The sequence below is a fragment of the Antennarius striatus genome, chromosome 7 (assembly GCF_040054535.1).
Source record: "Antennarius striatus isolate MH-2024 chromosome 7, ASM4005453v1, whole genome shotgun sequence".
NCBI classification, from domain to species: Eukaryota; Metazoa; Chordata; class Actinopteri; order Lophiiformes; family Antennariidae; genus Antennarius; species Antennarius striatus.
This window is the reverse complement of record NC_090782.1, coordinates 17050001-17070548: the sequence shown is the minus strand read 5'-3', so window position 1 is coordinate 17070548 and position 20548 is coordinate 17050001. Positions and strand designations below refer to the sequence as shown.

The 20548-nt window shown below is 43.6% G+C and overlaps 1 protein-coding gene across 1 annotated transcript in view; it reads left to right on the top strand.

Moving 5' to 3' along the window:
- The first annotated feature begins 310 nt into the window (after window positions 1–310).
- The window catches only part of zgc:92140 (uncharacterized protein LOC447854 homolog), a 24467-nt gene continuing 4229 nt past the window's right edge, over window positions 311–20548 (top strand). The window contains exons 1-3 of the mRNA XM_068319808.1: window positions 311–1247; window positions 13870–13999; window positions 19977–20062. Coding sequence (XP_068175909.1) covers window positions 13909–13999; window positions 19977–20062 — 177 coding nt within the window. The 5' untranslated portion in view covers window positions 311–1247; window positions 13870–13908. The remainder of the gene's footprint in view (window positions 1248–13869; window positions 14000–19976; window positions 20063–20548) is intronic.

The following is a 20548-nucleotide window of genomic DNA, read 5'->3' as shown; positions in this document are numbered from 1 at the left end:
GTTTGAATTCTGTCAGAAGAGATTCATTTGTTTGGTTTCACTTTTTCAGAAAGGAAATATGATTGAATCCAAAACGATTCATGATTTCACTGCAAACCTGAGCTTTTAAAGCACTTTTTCATGTCATATTTAGCAAACTCCATGACTGCTTTTTCAAAGCAAATTTTATTTTCATGTTGACCTTTACAAGAAAGGTTTTGCCAGTGATAACTGATTTATTTTCCAACAATGGGCGAACACTCATATTGGATATTTTTAATGACAAATTGCAATTATATTTGTTAAAAATTAAATGCTAAACAATATTTTTATGCCCTTCGTGTTTAATGACATGGAGTTAAAATATATTTGGAAACAATCCTTTTCAGGGTATGCCACATTTCATAATGCATTATTTAAATGATTTGCAGATTTAAATCAAACAGACCATTGTCAGTCTCCTTGCTCGTGAAACATGAGAACATTTTTATCAGAAAACACTGAACACAACTTTATTAAAGTAAAAACAAAATCAGGTAATAAAAAGTAACATAAAATAATGATCTTGTCTGATAAGGATGTCACAGAACAGACTGATTGGCTATAAAAGAAAGGAATTCTTACTTTTCAAGTAAATGAAAAATGAGCAAAATTTGCAAATATTAAAAGATCATACAATAAAGAAGTGAGTGTGGAAGTCTTTAATCTACCAAATGATAGTGAATAACGTGTGACACTAATAAAACAGAAGCGGTGTTTCAGCCTCAGCTGGTTGACATGGGTGTAAGTTTTACTACATCGTTTATACAGGTGTCCCAGCCTAAGAAATATAAAATAAAATAGTATAAAACTGAAATACAAGCAAGTCAAAATTGTACTTGACACATTCAGTATTAAATAAGAACTGACATCAATCGTGACTTGCCATTAGAATTGGGACAATTTCCTCTGATCTGATTAAATCACAGTTAATCCCCTGCATTAATAATAACGACACTACGGGCTGTCTTTATTCAATATCCCGGCTCATTACCGGGACGAGCATCAGCTATCAGCAGCGATCAGGAGTTGGAGGGGCGCTCCTCAGCAAGATGGCTGCATCGCTGCGCGCAATAGTGGCATCCTGGTGAAATGACGCAAGCCACAGTTTACGCTCAGTCCTCGAGGCGCTGAGCTCTCCAGCCTCCATAGCGAAGATCCCGCCCGACACACAGCCGGAAGACCGACCGGTTGTCCTCCAGTGGACCGAGGGGAACCGGTTCATCTGAGTGAGTATCCGCGTACATTTACTTTCTTACTTTATAGTAGATTTAATCCCGTCCCAGAGGTGCCGTTTATCCGGCCAGTGAGAGCCACGCTCCTGCGTGTGTTGTCCTCCTCCTACACTCCTGTCTTTTGTTGTTGTTTCCTGGATGTACTCTGACTACCCGGTGCTGTCTTCCCCGCACACTGCGCCCCCCGTCTTGCCCGGGTTTGGAGGCTTTATTAGGGCGCACGGTTAACGCAGATCCCCTTCTCCTGAGCGCCGATTTAAAAAATGCTTCAGAAATGAGACGTGGACACTTCCCGGTGTTGGAGTGTGTGTGTGTGTGTGTGTGTGTGTGTGTGTGTGTGTGTGTGTGAGCGTTCACTCGACTGGGCTTTCGGATTTTTTGTCCACACCTCCTGGTTGGCTGTGCCTCTCTTGTCCCGCCGCTCCTTTCGGCTGCCGTCAGGCCGGCCGCGGTGCGTGGGAGCGCGGATCGGGGCTGGCGGAGGCTCGCCAGGCCGTTAACCTTTTGTGGAAATGAAACTACAATGTGTGTGTACACACACACACACACACACACACACACACACACTGACCGTCTGTACTTCTAACAACTCTACTCCTGCTCGGAACAAAGCACCGACTGTCTCATTGTGGCGCAGCTGGACACAGCTGTTGAGCCCCATGACAGGAGCTCCGTGGACGGACTCAGAACCGCCGCTGCGCCGCTGATGGGAGAGACCCATCAGTCCCCACGCATCACCGGTGTGGATGTGTGTGGGGGTCACCACTGCTGCTGCAAGCCAGGAGCCGTCGGTTGATGGGAGGAAATTCACTGCAGCCACAATTAGATCTGATTTTCAGACTTTTTATTGGAAACTTGGTGCTGAATCTCCTTCAAAATGCTTCTGTTCCCACCTCTGCTGGAGTTTAAGGACATTCGCTGGTGTGGATGTCTTACAGACCCTGGAGAGAGCCACCAGTGGTACAGAGTTTACATCCCGTCCCCATCAGGGGTTATGTAGGTTATGATCAAGTACCAGCAATCCTGTGAGTGGATGTCACAGGAACCCCCCCACCCCCTCCCCACTTGATTTATCAACCCGTCTTCATCTATCTGCCTCCATCTGCCTTCCTCTCCCACCCTCCCCCGTTTGATTATCACACAAAGTGGTGTGTATGTGTGTGTGTCTGCTCACATATGGCTCATGGTTCCTGTGGTTAGCAAAATATATTCAAACACAAGAGTCTCCTTCACACTCTTCTCTCCTCCTCTCTCGGCTTCTCAGAGACAGGAGGATCTATTCTTAGTCCTCTTTCCTCTTCCTCATCTCCTCACTCATCACCTCCATCATCTGCCCATCCAGGGCCATCCACCTGTGGCCTCCTCACATCGATTCAGTGATTCTTTTCCTCCTCTACTCCCTCCCAATACAACCAGTCTGGGTCATGATGCAACACTTGAGAGGAAGTGGAGTATTTCCACGGCTACCGGCTTGTCTTCTGTGTCATTCTGTGTGGGTGTGGGCAGTGAGAGGAGTTTCGATGACTGTGTCTTTCATCCAGTTTGTGTTGACGTTCCATGCATTACATTCTGCATGTGGCGGTGCTCATGCATGTCAGGCCGTCTCTATTGCGGTGCAGAAAGCACCAGGCCAGCACAACACGATCCCCCGGGTTCTGTGGATCTGTCAGTTTGACCGAGGGGCTCTCAGACTGAATAATCAAAACTCAAGCCAGCAAACATTGCAGCACCAAACCTGGATGCTGCATCTGTGTTGTTACTGTGTGTTATTGTTATTTCTGGTTTGTGTGTGTGTGTGTTTCTGCATTGCAGTGGGTGGGCAAGTCAGTGGATGCAGGCTGTTTCTGCCGTCGGTGGTCTTCTGACTGTTCGTCTTCTGAGTCAGCAGCGACTGGCTGTTGTCTGCATGCATGCTTCCGTGTATATATGTGTGTGTGTGTGTGTGTGTGTGTGTGTGTGTCCCATCATGAAGCAGCTGCATCTCTGACTGTGCAGTTTGAGATCAGAGTCCACTTGGATTGAGACACAGAGATTGTGTTAATTTAGCCCGCTTGGTTTTTTTGTGTGTGATTCTCTTATCTTCTACTTATTGCAGTGCATGTTCTGAAGTTGCGTGTGAATCACTGCGCTATGTTTCCCATCAGATGGGATTTATCCGTTTCTCATGGCCACTGAGGATGAAATGCTCTCCGATAGGATCTGTTGCAAGACCCGTTCCTGAAGAGATAGCGATAAGTCCATTGATGGACTGCAGTGAGAAAAGAAGAGCAGTGTTCAGCTTTCAGTAAAGGTCCATACTTTAAATATTAATCCAAGAGAAATAGATGGGAATGAAGGTAAAATTACACTGTGTTGCAGTAGAAAGTTGTCTGGATAGTGATGGGGTTTCTCCTTCCAACATTCCTGCACCACGTTCTGTTTTATTTGTCTGAGTCACTGCATAAACAGTCCATGAGCTCATTGCTTTATATGAGATCGGGCTTTACTTTGGTTGTAATTCAGGAGATGAAAAATGTATCATATTGGTTATGCTAATTGTTGATCATTGTTGATTTTATTTCCATCTGTAGCCTCAGCTGAATCATATCATAAGATCATGGTTGATCATTTCTTTAGGAATGTAAGTAGAGACTGTTTCCAATCTTCAGGCAGTAACTCATGAATCCGTTTGACTTTTAATTGTCAGAAAATGTTCGATGGTGACGATGCCGACTAACTGTCCAAAACCTGTTACATCTGAAACCTGAAAACAGTGGCTTTTGCTCATTTTATGAAGAAACACTGATCTTTTTTAAATAATTGACTTATTGATGACTTATTTCAGCTCAATCTTGAATTCCCACCGATAAACAGGATTGATTAGCAAACCCAGTCCGGCCCTGCTAATGGTATAAAACTGTCTTTTGAAATGAGACATGATTTCCAAAGAGCCATTATTTTCTTATGGCATTGGTAGTCAAATAACTCAATGATGAAACATGTTGGATTCTGGGTAACCAGGTATTCATCCATATTGTGCCACACACTGGTCAGGTTGTGGATCGTGATAATCTTGCGTCAGTGTCATTAGTCTCTTGGGCTGTTGATTAAAATCTGTGCTGAAAAAGGTTTCCTGCGCCACCAAAGCGTTGGTTTGTCCCTGACAGCGGAACTGACTGTGGCTCTCGCTTCACGCCGGCGATGCTGAGCCACGGAGGGGATCGAAACGTTGAATGTGTTTCATTCACAGACAGAGTTGTTTCCGAAAAGGCTTTGCCAATTATCCTGCAGCTTGTTTGCCAGCAAGTCGTGAGATTGATGTTTATTTTCATCAGCTATGGTAATTTAGAATTAATAATGATGTTATTCTTTAATTTTTCCGCTTTCGCGTCGGTTTGTTGATATCAATCCAGATGGAATTAGAAGAGAAACCATTCTCGGCTGCGTCTGGCTGTTGCGTTGAAGTCGGTTCATCCTGTCATTGGTGTGCGGCTGTCTGTTGGTGCAGGTAATACAAGACAAAACACATAAAGGCGGTGATGACAAATGTAAAAACCACAATGCTAAATACATTTATAAGTCTGCAGGCAGCAATTAGCAGCAGTCCTGTTTACTTTGGAATAACCAAAGCTGGATCATGAAAATAGTCTTTTTCTACAGTCTCATGTCAGCGTCACTTCAATATTCTATTCTTTCCTATCCTTTGGATCCTGCTTTTCACTGACCAATCACCTCATTCTCTGACCTGATTTTCCCTCAGGCACAACTGGAAGCAGCAGAACAGATTAGTATTGTACGGGAAGAATTGGGCAAGAATACTTTTCTTTTGCACTCTCAGGGAATCTGTCTCGCTCCTGAGAAGTCAGTGGAACAAATGCCAGCTAGTAATAGACCTCAAAGGAGACATTTCATCTCTCAGTCTAGTGTCTATTAGGTGGAGGAAATGTATTTTTGTGTGGTTTGCTTCTACCTGCACCAAAATGCATCTACGATTTCATTTAGAACACAGAGTTGTAATTAGACTTAATATTATTAGTATGAAATTATCCATTATAGATGCTTCTCAGTTTGTGAAAAAGCCATTCAGAAAATTAAATTTCACCTGCATTTTAGTCTTGAGCAAAAAACATACATTTCTAAACAACGCATGTGTATCAGCTGGTCTAAAAGCTGCTTTTATTTCTTTACCAGCACATGTCTTCGCTATGTGCAATACGTCTCATTGTCAGTCACAGGGTCAGGATACGGCTCCAGAACAGAGAAGCTCCTGTAGCTCCCTCCATGCCCCTAATTATACCCCCTATCCCTCCCTTTCTGACCACTTGTTACCCTCATTACAGCTATGAGAAAGGGGACGGAGCATTATAGGAGGGGAAAAGAGAGCAACTGCAGACCCCTTAGTAGAAAATTATACCATCTTGGCACGACTTCCCAGGCTTGTCAGATTGATGGAGTGCTTGAATTTGGACAGGAGGAGAGGTGCAGCATTTGCTTGCTGGTTACAGTAAATATTATGGCGCGTTGGCCCAGGAGTTGCACTGAGACTCTGTCACAGAGAAGCACAGAAGCACCCGGTGCTCTGCAGCATGCAGTCGTGATCCCCATCCTGTGTTGTGAAGCAACATCAGGTACAACGCTGTAGTGTTAAACGTGTTCGGGAAGTCATCTGTTTTAAACCACTGTGATAGCTCATCCTTAAATATCTTTTAATGACACGATTAAATGCATGTGGTTGCCAACGACCGTTTATCTGTTCAACCCTTAACCTTACAGCCATCATCTATTGACATGAAGATCGTTTTGCGGTAAAAACCAAAAGCCGCACACTGCTGTGGGGTTTTTTTTTTGGTATGAAGCCAATCGAAAGGAGAGGCCGATAACTCGATGCAGCCATTTTTCTGAATTAGCCAATGAAACTGCTAAAGAAACTCATCCAAACACCCGCCTGCAACAATCTGCGTGGCAATTAATCATACAAAGACTCCATGATCTCGTGGAAAATTAAAGATTCAACATATCCTTAAAACCAACCCTGCCTGCACATAAAATCCCATATTGATTATTCCCATGGGTTGCTCAACATGGCCAGAGACAATAAAAGATACTGACCTCTGTGTTAATGTCTTGATGGTATACGATCAAACTGCCCAACCCTTCTCAATGTTCCACACTGAAATAAACAGCAGCCTCCAGTAACATCCTAAAAGTGTCACACATTTTTATAACATTAAATATTAACCTCAAGGAATGAAGGCCTGAGGTGTTGTCTGGTTTAGAGAGTGCCACCTTTGTTTAGTTATCCACTAACTACGTTTAGCTGTGTGTCCTGCATCATTGGCTTTTGTCTGCCCTTGTTGGCAACTTCTTTAGCCAGTTGAGCCCGTTGAATCTGTGGCAGAGCCTTTCTACAAGAAACGTCTCTGTTTGGTTCTTCAGCTAAAAGCCAGCCAGACCAGACAAAAGGAAAAGTCAAGGACACACGCTGAAGACTTGTTTTTCAGGAGTCATTCCAATGAAGTAGTATTACATCAACGAAAAACAAGCAAAGACCTACTGAAAGCATCTAACTGGTGAGACACTGGTAAGTGCTCCCGTCTGGTTTTGTCTGCTGAATCCACACTACCACTACCTGCTTCAATGGAGACTCATTCCCACTCATGAATGTGCAGACGCTCCGTGCTAGATGGTCTGCTGCGTGTCTTTCAAATGCAAATTTTTGTTCCGTCATCTGTGACACAAGGTGACGAAAAGCCTGCGTTTGTTCTAGCTCATTTATGTTGGGCTGTTTTCACTGAGCCTTACTGCAAATTAAATTATAATATTATCCTACACCTTTATTGCAACTTGCCAGTATAATAAAAGTGTCAAGGATCATCCTTTTCCATGACTGATCTGCAAGATAAGTCCAAACATAATTATGTCTGTCTAGACTCATCTTTTTTATATTTTGGGGTTATAGGGAAAAAGAAAATAGTATATATATTCTTGTAGTTCGGTTTGACGGAGCTGTTTCATGTTAATGTAATTATTATTTGTCAGACGTGACTCTGACTGGCAGCCGTCTTCAGGTGGAAGTGCAGCTCAGTGTGATGAGGCGTGGGATGAACCTCTGCTCGCAGGTTAATGGGTCATGTGCCGACTCTGACTCTGCCTGCGGCTGAAGACATCACTTATATTGAGTTTTAAAAATGTCTTTTCTTGCCAAGAAGTGAAATCAGTCATCAGACACTCCTCTACCCATCGTCCTACCATGGGTGCTGTTATCAAATCATGCTTAAAGCCCTTAATGTCGCACACATTTTCCAGAACATCCTTCCAGTGCTTTTTCACCTCTGCTCAGCCAGTTTTTCAGGCTTTGTGGTTGCTCGGCCAGCCTCTGGCACGAGTCTGTATTTGACAAGCCTCCTTCACACTACACACTGCTGACCTTGTGTGCTCTGTGTATGTTTATGAAAGCGTGTTCAATCGCGTCTACCTTTAGCAGTCCTATTGAGTTCCTCCTTCGACAAACTAACTTGTAAAAGAGGCTTATTCACACAACTCCGAGTTGGTCAGGTCCCACCTCCCAGTATGCAGGGGGAGGAAAGGCCAATTCATGTTCATTTCTGGAGCTGGATGCTCTGTATTTCAGAGTTTGAACATTTTCAATTTGTTGTTTTGACATATTTAAGAGTACTTGTTTCGTAAAACTTTGAGATATGGTGCTTTTGGACAAATCTGGGGCAACCTTAGCCAGAAACGATGCAAGACCTGCAAGCTGAGATTATGACATTATTTAATTTGTAAAGGAGGCTACTACTGCACTTTGGCAAGTGTGATGAATATTAAGCATCTGAGACTTGTCCCCTTCTAATGATGTGGCGTTTATTAGATCACATTGACTCATGTGTGTGTGTGTGTGTGTGTGTGTGTGTGTGTGTGTGTGTGTAGCTGCTAGGTGTGAGGTTCTTTAACTTTTTAGACTAAGCTTGTCCCGTTGACACGCTTCAGTGTCGACAGGAGTAGACAAGCTGAGAGCAGCACAAACTCCCATGTGACCTTGCATGTGACACCAGGCGACTGATTGGGTTAAAGCTGATTGTCAACTTGCCAATGCTAAAGTGATCTCACGACACGGAATGCAAACACACACACACACACACACACACACACACACACACACACACACACACACACACACACACACACACACACACACACACACACACACACACACACACACACACACACACACACACACACACACTAAGGGCCCATAGGCATGCAGAGACAGATGTGGAGACAGACAGAGATTTAAAGGATTGTTCACCGTTGCTAAACAGGGTGACCACATTAAGGTCTCAGTTACTACATCAGGACTAAAAACATAATATGGAAATGTTTTAGTGTTCTAGTTCATCCCAGTGTCATTCCAAATCCTAGGTTTCAATGAACATGAAGTCAGGCTTTGAGGGACAAAACATCATAGAACTGTAGCTTTTAGGTGCAGAGACTCGGTTGGAAAGACTTCACTCCCTGGGTTGAAGCTTTGCTTCCTGATTGCTGATTGAAATTTGAAAAAGCTTTGTCTGATTAAAATGTATTGCCAAAATCAACAGACAGATGCACGCTGTCATCAAACCAATCATTACATGAACCATCATTTTCATTAGTTTAGCCCGACTTCTAAAATTTCAGTGCAGATTCTGCGTCATATCCTTCCTTATAACAGGTCCCAGTCTTATTTATTTATACATATATTTGGCTTTTGCAGTAATAGCCAGGCTGCTAGCCGTAGCTTATATGTATAACCAAAGTAATAGCAGCTGCACTTACAGACTCACATAACCTAGCATTATCCCTGCACACAACAATAGCTGTGGGGCTGCTCGCTCTATTTTTATCCCGTTCCTACTCACAATTTGATGTTTCAATACACACAAATCAAAGCCCTTCAAACAGATGCTACCCACACGTTGGGGACCCTTTGGAACTTCAAATCTATCAAGGCTGGTCGCATCTCTTTGAGTCATTTCAGAAGGGAGTCTCGGTGCTTTCCTAATCTAATATTCACCTCCGTTAAGAGAAACTCGACACTTCCATGCTCTCCTCTCTCTCTCTCTGTGCATTGAGCTCGTACTCTACCTTTCTCTGCCTTTTGTAGCCCTCTCAGGCGTTCGCTTCTCTGCTTCACCATGTTGTGATCGTCTGGCAGGTAACATGCACCCCAACGGCGTCGTTTCCAGGTACACCCTTCATCCTCTTCTGTGCAGAGTCTTCATTTAAGAGACTCTCTCAAGTGACAGATTATGCCTGATGAGATTTTTTTTTTTTAAAATCTTTGCTGCTGGAATTTCTGTATGATGCTGTGGCATCCAGGACGTGCATGACGTGTGGATTCGTGTGTGTGTTTGCTCGCACACGCGCGTGCGTGCATGTGTTGTGTGTGTGTGTGTGTGTGACTTAATTGAGTTGTTCCAGAGCTGCAGTAGGAGGTGTGCCAGGCTGCCTGGAACAGCCTGATAAAATGCTCTGGAGAGCAGAACACACACACACACACACACACACACACACACACACACACACACTGGTCAGGCCACAGGTGTGACAGCCACACACAGTCAGTGCTGCTGCGTGTCTTGATTCCCTCCCCAGGTACACCTTCTTCTCACCTGCAGGCCTTTAGAGGAACTCATTTGTCAGCTGGGCTCGGCTCTGGAGATTAGCGTGGCTTTACCTGTAGCGCGGGAAACAAGATTCACTGCACATTCCCTCAAAGTGACCATACACACCTCCAGCAGGATCAACTGCTAATTGATTTGTATTTGAGCCTTGCATTGTAATCTTAGCTGCTGGTTATAACAGCGGGGTTCCTTTTTCAAACAGTAAACAACAAGCAGCACCTTGAGATATGGGTTTAATTCGTTCTGTGATTGAGCTTGTAAGTCAAACTAATTGTAACTCAGACAAACTTTCCCCCTTTTTAAAAAAATAGAATAATTTTAATCTGTTCTATTTTAGTAAAGAAGCTCCAAACCCCCGAAATTATGAAAAAAAAACAAACATATTTTTATCAACCAATAGACAAGCATGCTTTACCTGTGCATAATTAACTACATGTAAGTTACATAAATAACGATAAAGAATAAAAAGAAACACAAAATTCATGAGAACACATGAATTACATCTTTACTCCATGAACGAAATCGAGATCCGGTCTCCGGCTGATGGTGTATCCATCCGCCAGTGGCAGATAGGTCCATGCTTTTATATCTCATTGTGGTTCTATTATTCCAACCTGCTCCTCATGTTATTCCTGAATCTGTAATCAAACTAGATGAACTTGTGAGCCAGGCTTTGGGTGTTTTTTTTTTAAATCATCATTATCTTTTTGGTTTTCTAAGTTTCCTTCAGGTTGAAGAGAAGTTCATTTGCCTGTTTCTAGTAGCCCAGTTCAGAGCTGGCATAAGTGGTTGCTGAAGTATGAAAAAAGGAAATGAAATACCTTACAGAATGTTGAAATTGAATATAAAATACATTGGGCTTGAAATTTTATTCAGGTTCAAAATGGAATATATGTGGGAAGAGGTTTTGTGTGACTCTAATCTCAGATATCTGTAACGGTGTCTGTCTGCCAGCAACAGGTTTGGTCACATTTTAAAAAAGGTTTCCAGCAGCACATCGTAGAGCCGGATGCACTCTTACGCAAAGTTTTTAATCTAGACAGATTATAATCGATTAATTTCTGTGCTCCATCCACACCCATCCAGTCCATTAACCCTTACACCACCAGTCACACAGGGAACACTCCCTCCCTCCTGCACTCCTTTTGCGTTCAGCAGCCAGAGAGATGGAGGCTGAAACACAGGAGTAAACATCGGCTTCTTGTTAACTTCAAACGCTCCGAGGATCGCCGGCGGGAGGAAGGAGGGCATGGAGGCGCTTGTTTGAAGCCCTCCAATCATCCTCTTTGTATTCCACTTATTTTTTTATCTTCACCCGTTTCCCATCCTCTCCCTCCCTTTCCCTCCAGTCCGGCCCTCACTCATATAGAGGTGTTGCAGATTTCATTTTGCCGATGAGTAATCATTGGCCGCCTGTACGTGTGTGTGTCTATTTTTATAACTGGCAGCAGTCAGATGGACTCTGTCAGTGGCAGCATATGGCCGGTGTGAGTGACGTGGGGGCGGTCTATTGTGTAATGCTTCTGACAGCGTGTGATTGACTAACGTTGGTGTTTGTAGTTTTGGATTCAGCTGTCCCTCTGGATGGAAGAGCGATTCTCTTTTCTGGATAACAACAAAATGTTAAATCCATTTTTTCTCACCCTGGTGATGCTGAAAGGACACGTCAACAGGGTTGATTTAGGCCAGAACAAACTTTAGAGGAGACCCCCCCCCCCCTCCAAGGTAGTGATGCAGCCATCACAGTGCCTCTAGATGTAACTGGTAACAAATGTTCTTATTCATAGCAGACGTGATGCAGGTGATTAAATAATACACCACGGACATGCACGACACAGGCACGCATCGGTCCTGACTTGTTCTAATATGCATTTACAGAAATAAAATGCAGGAACGCTGTGTTCCAGACACTCCATACGCACAGCCTGTGATTATAAAATTCACGTCAATGGGTCACAGCAGACTCAGAGGGAGATTGTGAACATGTAATTCTATCTTTGAATGCACGTCTGTGGTTTTGGGGGACAGATATGAGGAACAGGTCACATCTAACTGGATGTGAACTGTAAAGAGACTGACGATAAAGGCAAAGAGGTTTGTAACATCTAAATTATTCTTCCAGAGCTTTCCAACACTAAAATTCTATTTAATTTGTTCAGGAGAGTTTCTTCTGTCATGTCAAGTTATGGATTTGATGACATAGGAGATGAGCCATACGCGGTGTGTCTGGAGGTCCACATGTCGATCACCTGAAGCCCCTGCAGATCAAGGACTGAGAATAAACCAATAAGGCAGAGTAGTCAATAAAATGTGTTTCAAAATGCATCAACAACAAGATGAACTACAATCATACGATCATAATTTACATCAAAAATAGCAGGATAATGCATTGATTAGTATGCAACCAATTCACACACAAACACGCGCGCGACCACATGCATGACTTCCTCAAGGCCGGCATCTGGGATACATCATCAATCAGCTGACAGAGTCAAGGTCGTTTTAAAGCCACGCTGTCCGTGACATGATCATTTATGAAATGACAGTACAGTTCATTTCAGTTTATATGTATGTGCAGTGTATGTGTGTGTGTGTGTGTGTGAAGGGGCTATGTTTGGTTTGTCTCTCACTGCTGAAAGTGTAAATAATGAAGTGTTTGCTGATTTTCTTGTCATACCAGTCAAAAAACGTGACATATCAGTGTTCATTCAAACAGCTTATTTCACTACCTTAAGGTGGCAAAACTGCATTAACATTGTCTTAAGTAATTAATCCGATACAACATTTGTAATCCATAAAGACAAAATGAAATATTTGCCTCCAGAACTGTAGAGCTGGAGCTGTGGGAGGTTATGTGGGCGGCCTTTTTTTTGTTGTTGTCTGTCTGCAAAATATTTCAAAAACTTGCCCATATATTTTGACAAAAAAGGAAAAGATTTTGTTTCTATAGGGATGAGTTTCAGGAACAAAGGATGGGTTGATTTAAAGTGTCAAATGGTTTCAGACCAGGAGGCAGATTCTTGATCACTTAGACAGAGAGAGGTTCTCTTATTCTGTGAAATGTGTTAGCATCATCGAGAACAACAACAAACAAATGAATTCAAAATGCCGAGATGTGGATAATATGTTTCACCGCTATGAGTAACTGAATCCATGTCTGGACCATTAACTCTATCTGTGAGGGTTAAATATGCACTTTCTTCCAGCACAGTAACAGAGAGAGATTGAGATATGACACCAAATGTTTTTGTTCAGACCAGTGAAGGTGAACACATTATTCCTCACGCTGGGAGGGGGCTTCCAGCAACAGTCTGCCAGGAAATGTTATGTAGTTTGGCATGAGACTTATCTAGTAAAGCAGCATCATCATGGTGACATTATCATGGTGACGTCACCGTGCTGCGATGACTTGGCTTCAACGATAAAACCAGTGATCGGTGCTGATGCTGCTAGAGGATGTGGTCATGACGATGCTTTTGCTGCTTTGGCAGCTGGTTAACAACAGTTTTCAATATTCAATAACAGTTCCTTCATTAATCAGAGAAATAATCAATGGCTTAATGTCATGAAATATTTGATTTTAATATCTAATCAAATTAATTCATTTGAATCCCCACTTAAAAGCAAACAGTTCTTTTTTATTAGCTGTTCCTGTTGTTAACTTAAACCCAAAGAAACGCCTTGAAGGAAAAACATTTTCACAATCACAGAACTGATGTATTGAGACTTGCCCTATATGTGTCGTGACTCACCCTATATGTGTCGTGACTCACCCTATATGTGTGGCTCCAAACACCAGGCTTGAGCTAACACTGCTGTGAAGACAACGACTTGAGGCTTCCTGCCTCGGGGTCATGAAGTCACTCTATTCTAACAACAAGTACTTAGAGAGGTGGGGTCTATAAAGCTCTCCATAAAGACCGAAGAATGGCAGCACTTTTCGTTTTACGATGTTTGTCTCTGTCCACAACCAGGTGAGAGTGCCATGAGGAGAGGATTCAGAGAGTGAGGTCATGGGCTGCACCTCAGCCAAGCAGGTGTCGGCGGTGCCCAACGATGAGGAGGGACGCGGCAAGGCCTACAGCAACGGAGACCTCTTCACTGGTGAGAACACACACACACACACACACACACACACACACACGTGTCAATCAAAGCACCACAGCTCCCTTTTGTTCTCTTCATTGCTCAACACTGACCCATTGTCACGTCTACCTTTTACAGTGTATTCACTTCATTACAGCTTGTCGACGTTTAACAAAGGCTTAAGTTCCCCATCTCCGACAATAACTGTCAACGCCACAGATTTATTGGAGTCATCCAATTTGACAGTTCATGTAAGAGAGAGAGGAAGTAACCGGTTAGCGCTGAGGCGTTGGCGCTGCTCTGGCTCAGGTATTGTGCACAGCAGCCTGGACGTCCTTGACATTTTGGATAGCGGAGAAGGAAGTGAGGGAAGAGGAAGTGATGATGTAAAAATATGCGCGTGTGCTTAAAGGTGTATTTTACCGATGAGTCCTGCTTAGTCTGCGCAAACAGGGGCGTTAATACTGAACATTTTTACCAAACGTGTGCAACAAACTGAGCTGGGCCTAAATGTCTTTGTTGCTGCCACTGTGATAGCTACACCTTTTGTACCTACAATATTAACACTTTGCAGGGCCCCATATGTTCAATGTACTGTACTGAGATGTACTAAATTCTTTATGAAATTGGTTGTGTAGGTTGAGGGAAAGAGAATTTTGTAGTTATCCAGTTTCATGATCTTAGTTTTTAGCATTTCGAAACGCTAATCGCGAATCGAGACATAAATACATTCATAAGGGAAGCAGCAGCTTTGGACTCCTTGTAAATCTTACATATGTTATGTTATTCATGTAGGGAATTAGAACTTGAGGACATTACCATAAATTTCCCTGATAATTCCATATATTTCCTACATTCTATAATGTTGCTGGTCAGAATGTTGGCCGTTTAATCACAGTGTTGTCGAGTCGATCCCCACCTCCTCCTGTCCACATGATAAAGTATCGAGAGGAAGACAATAATTCCTCCTTGTGTTGGTGGGAGAAAAAAAAAATAGCATGATCTGATTTTTGTTTTTAGAATGCAGTAATAGAAAGAGTAATCTGTAACGTGTGTAATTGTCAGATGCAGCTTGAGCTTTATTAATAGCTCGCAGGCTGTTGTGCAGGGAGGGATGGAAATGAGAGTGAAAGCCTGAGGAAGAGAGAGATGATGGGCGGCAGAGGGATTAACAGCGATTAAGAATTAGGAGCAACACTCTGGTGCGGATGGATGGACGGATGGATGGATGGACGGATGGACGTGGCAGATGACGATCCGCAGGAGGTCTTCTCTCCTTCTGTGTCATCCCCCTTTTCCCTTCCCCCCACTTCCCCTTCTCCCTGTTTTTTTTTCTCATCTCGTTTATTCGTTCTACAACGCATCCATCTCATCCAGCCAGCACCCAGCGTGACCGCTCTCCACTCTCACGACTCCCTTCTCGTATTTTCAACAGAATGAGGCAGGAGATGAGAGGGAGCGAAGGGAGGAGAGGAGTCTTTTCCTTGAGAGAGGAAGGGAGGATGACGTGTGTTGATGCTGCTCGTCTTCTCTCTCTCTCTCTCTCTCCTCAACTTCTCACTCCGTTTAAATGACACTCCCTTTCCCTTGCTCAAGGCCTCCTTCTTCCCTTCCTTTCTCTCTTGTCTCTCTATTTTGGGTCTCTGGCATACACCCCCCCTCCCTTCATTTCTGCTCTCTCCCTCCTTTTCCTGCCTTCATCTTAATGTGTTTCTTCTCCCCACTTCTTTTCCTCTCTCGTCTAGGTCAGGACCTTTTGTCCTCTCACGTCCCCTCCTCTTTCCTTCCTCTTCCTCCCATCCAATCCCTCTAGTCTCTCTATCAGCTGACTCACAGGGAGTCCAGGCTGGTGGTAGTGACTGGGCCGCTGTTGGAACTTCTTTCTTAGTGTCTGTGTGTGGAGGTGGGAGAAGGAAGTAACATGGATAGTGAGGACCAGACTCCTCGTCTTCATCCACACTTTGTTTAACTTGCAGGCCTTTCCAAGGCCATTTGGACCTCATTTAGAGACGGCGAACTGTCTGGTAGTCCTCCCTTGTACACGCATGTAACACCTTTGGTACATATGTGTGTATGTATGTCATGTATGTTTGCATTAGCGAGGCTTTCAATCCTTATCTCGATCACACTGATCCGTCTAACACAGATTGTCGGCCGGTTACTCTGTCCTTGTGTGTATTTGTGTCCCAGATATTCTGGCTGCCTGCTCTGTCTGACGCTGACCCCCTTCCACCCCCACCCACCCCCACCTCCGCCGTCCCCGCCCCCCCCCTCGGTTGCTCTCGCACAATAACCGGAAAAGTCTAAGCGACATTACACAAACAATGAAGGATGACGAGGGAAAATAGCAACACTCTCCACAACATCATACAACTGATGTCTGTAATAACCACAGTGGGAGGAGATGGGGGTGGAGGCGGCGTGTGGCGCTGTAGGTGTAAAAGACTGAATTTGTATACACAACACGCCTGTCAGGTTGAAATGGGACGTTCTTTGGATGGAGGACCGCACATGGAAGTGAATCAGTTGTGAAAGTATTGGATTTTTGTTCCACAATTCTGGAAAGATCCGGGAAAAAAGAGAAGATCTGGACTCCACTCTTCTTACTTCTAGTTTTTCATCAGGAAGAAGTCTTTTTTGGTGTTACCTCCAAAGCAGACACTAAAAGGTGACATGGAACCACAGCCTGGTCACAGGTGATTCCATCCCTGCTGGTTTTTTTAACAGCGAGCTCCCAGCATTAATCTTTTATTCAGTGAACAGGACAGCAAAACACAATCCAAATAACGTGAAGCTGCATACATTCCCATCTTTAGTAAGCTAACTAGTCGATCACGAGGTCTTTTTTTGTGTTGAATGTGACATCACTGCATTTTCTCTCAGAATATTTTGGAGTGAGAATGTTTGGGATGGAGTGCAGAGAGTGTGAAGCGGGGTGCTGACATAAGAGGTTAGATACAGGTCGCTAGATCCTGCCAGACTCCGAGCCAGCAGGTTCAGTCACAGTAAAGACCTATTACTGGTGAACGTTTTTGAGAACGCTGCATTAAGAACACCTCCTTGTTGTTCTGGCCAAGGAATGTCTTCCCCTCCACGCAGTCCAGGGAAACTGCTCTGTGACCCCAGGATGTTTGTTGTGTGTGGAATGACATCAGTGACTCGCTGAATGCATCCGCAGCCTCGTCATGATTGTCTTAATGATTGTTTTAATATTTTGAAGAGACATCTCCAGCACAACTTAATTATCTGCTGTTTATTGTCTCTTTTTTTTAAAGTCAGGCTTGAAATTCAACTGTTACCAGACATGGTTCCTCTCAGGATTCAGACCATCGTCGTTAGATATAATCAACCAGTTAGATATAATCAATCACGAAGGGGTGGATATAGGAATATTTAAATTCTCTGAACATTTTGTCAATTCTACATGAAGTATTTAAGAGATTATTGTGAAAATTAATGAAAGGTTTGAGTGTTTACTGAGGTAGAAACTTTGTATTTTGGAGTTGATGCGTGAATTATTTTGGATGTTTGTTTTTGGCTTTTTGTGGAGGTCCAGGTCCAGTCCATCGCTACTTCAGTTTTTCTTGTATCTGTTATTTTAGTTACAGTTTATAACATCAGCCGACGATACACTAAAGCATCGCACAATTCTTTCTTTAAAACTAAGGTCAGTACTCCGTATTTCATTGACGCACCGTTGTTGGGCATGATGGTCTGAGCTAGAGATGGAACTTTGTGTTCAGGTGTAAATGTCACGGCCAGACCAGGGCTGGTTGAAAGTGGATAAGGCAAGAGGGAGGACACACAACAGGAAGGACGAGGTGACATAGCCACAGAGGTTCACACACACACACACACACACACACACACACACACACACACACACACACACACACACACACACACACACACACACACACAAAGATGGGTTTAAATGACTCACATACAAACGCCTCCCTTGCACAAAATGACAAATGCGCTGATTCAAAGGCACAGCGCTGTCAGGAATAGAAACACACTCTATGCACACACACATCCTCGTGCACATGCAAGTGTTCGCACCTTAAGGTCAGCGCGGTGCTCAGGCCTCTGATCACAGATGAGAAACTTGTCCAATTCACAAAATCACGGCTTCTCAAAATAGTTCCACCCTTTCATCTTCCTCCCCGTCTCCCTCAAAACAAGCCTGGTATCAGCGTGACGAAACACCCGTTTAATGACTTGTGACAATGGCAGCTGCACACACACACACATACACACACACACACACACACACACACACACACACACACACACCTACACACACACACACACACTCCTCAACTGCATCAACAGATCATACGGCTTGAGGTTTTTGTGCACGGGCGGGTGTTCTAACAGGACAGTGCAGGAAACGATTCTTAATTCTGTTTGTGCTACGTGTTTATGCAGCAGATCTCAGTTCAGTGAGTCTGTACAGTGTTATAACGTGTGCGTGTGCGTGTGTGTGTGTGTGTGTGTGTGTGTGTGTGTGTGTGTGTGTGTGTGTGTGTGTGTGTGTTAGCATGTTCAGACAAGAGTTGCTTCGCTCCAACTTGTTAGCATTCCTGAAACAAACAGAAACGGAGTCGGCATTTGTTTCTTCACTTTCTCCTAACTCTCTCCCTCACTTAGGCACATGTGCGATGTGTACACAGGTGATTGTACACACACACACACACACAAACACACACATGCACACAGGTGAGACTGTGAGCACTGGAGGTTGAAGTCAACCCCCCAGCTGGGAACAAAGTGACACAAACGCACACAAAGACGGACTGCTGATAGTGTGAGAGCAAAATGCACTGAGTGCAAGGTGTGTGTGTGTGTGTGTGTGTGTGTGTGTGTGTGTGTGTGTGTGTGTGTGTGTATCCAGCTTCTTGCCTGCTTTATCAGTCAAATGTCTAACATTTAGAATCAGCAGATATTGCAGCGTTCTTGTGTCACCGTGCTCAGGGGAGGCTGTCGGGGTGGGGGGGGGGTTCAGGAAGGGTTTCTGTCTGTCACATTTCCCTTTAAGGCAAAGTTTGTTTTTATTTTTATGTATATCAAAACACAAATTTGTGCCGTTTTGTCATTTGGGGATTTTTGATGTTTACTTTTTTTTTTTTTTTTTTTGCTTCCATGGTTACAAATTCTGGGACTGAGTTTTGTTTCAGAGAAAGATCTCAAGAGCTGCTTATTACTTTTAAAACCAAAACTACACTGAACAAACAAATGATCTACATTCACCAAATAGGGGCGGGGGCGGGGGCGGTGCGTCCTTCAGACGTTTGTCAGTCAAATCCTCCTGCTTCATTCGTACCCGTTGGATTCTGTCGATGAAGCTTCATTTGTTAGTAACACTATTTTACACTTCATCTGTTGGTTTTATTGGTTGTCGTTGGTTATTTAAAAAATGTTCTTGTTTATCGTGAACTTAATTGTCCCATCAGTCCCACTTTAAAGTACAATATCTCAAAAATATAGTGATTAGCAAAGTTACCTTGAGATAAAAAGTTGTTTTAACAAATACTTTATAGTTTTGTCGTTCCTCCTGAGCTCATCTCAAGTCTGAACTGTCGAAGGCAGCTGCTTAAGTGTTCTTCCTCTTCCTCCCTGTTATCCATGCCCTGTTATTCCTCCCTGTGTTCTCTTCTGTTTTCACTGCTTTACATACACATGTTTCCTTTGGCTGTTTTTGTATTTATTTTTTAGTTCATTTTACTTTTTCAGACCAGCTGCCGGCCAAAATGTGAAGGAGTTGACTGATGTCCTCCTACTTGTGATGTAGCCGTCATGCCCACTCTCTAGAACACTGTATCAGTCCTTCTTATCAGATTACAGCAGACAAATTATAACATAAATCAATGGTGCAGTCATTGGAAAGAGCATAGTGAAGCTGGGATGACAAAGGTCAGTTATTTTAGCTGCTTTAGCACAGATTGATCAAGATGAAGGTTGTTTATCGCTTTCTCTCTTGCTCTTTTCCCAGATGAATACAAGATGAAGGGAGTGGAGGAGGTGAAGTACATGAGAGGGGATGAAAACAGAGTGAATGCACGTAACCAGGAGAACCTGGTGAGACACACACACACACACACACACACACACACACACACACACACACACACACACACACACACACACACACACACACACACACACACACACACACACACACACACACACACACGTGTAATTTAAAATGAAGTAAAGCTAAAAAGGTCTCACACAGACGAGACTTTATCTTACTAGAGTACAGAAAGGGAAGAACCTCTTGTGCTGTGGAACATGAATCTTCACCACATTTTCAAACAACGGTTTGAAACACTTTTGCATGAATTCTTTAAGCAGCCATTGTCTTGCTCCTGAATTGGAGGCATGAGGTGGTGAGACCTACATTATGTTACTACACATCCAGTCGAAGCTGTACTGGTCAGACCAGTGTGTGTTTTCTTCCACTTGTCATTCCTGTAGGTGTTTCCTGTCAGAAAGGAAGTTGAGCTCGTTCACTGAGTGGGTAGAGACGCATGTCTCAGTGTTTCTGTTGGAATCGCTGCAACG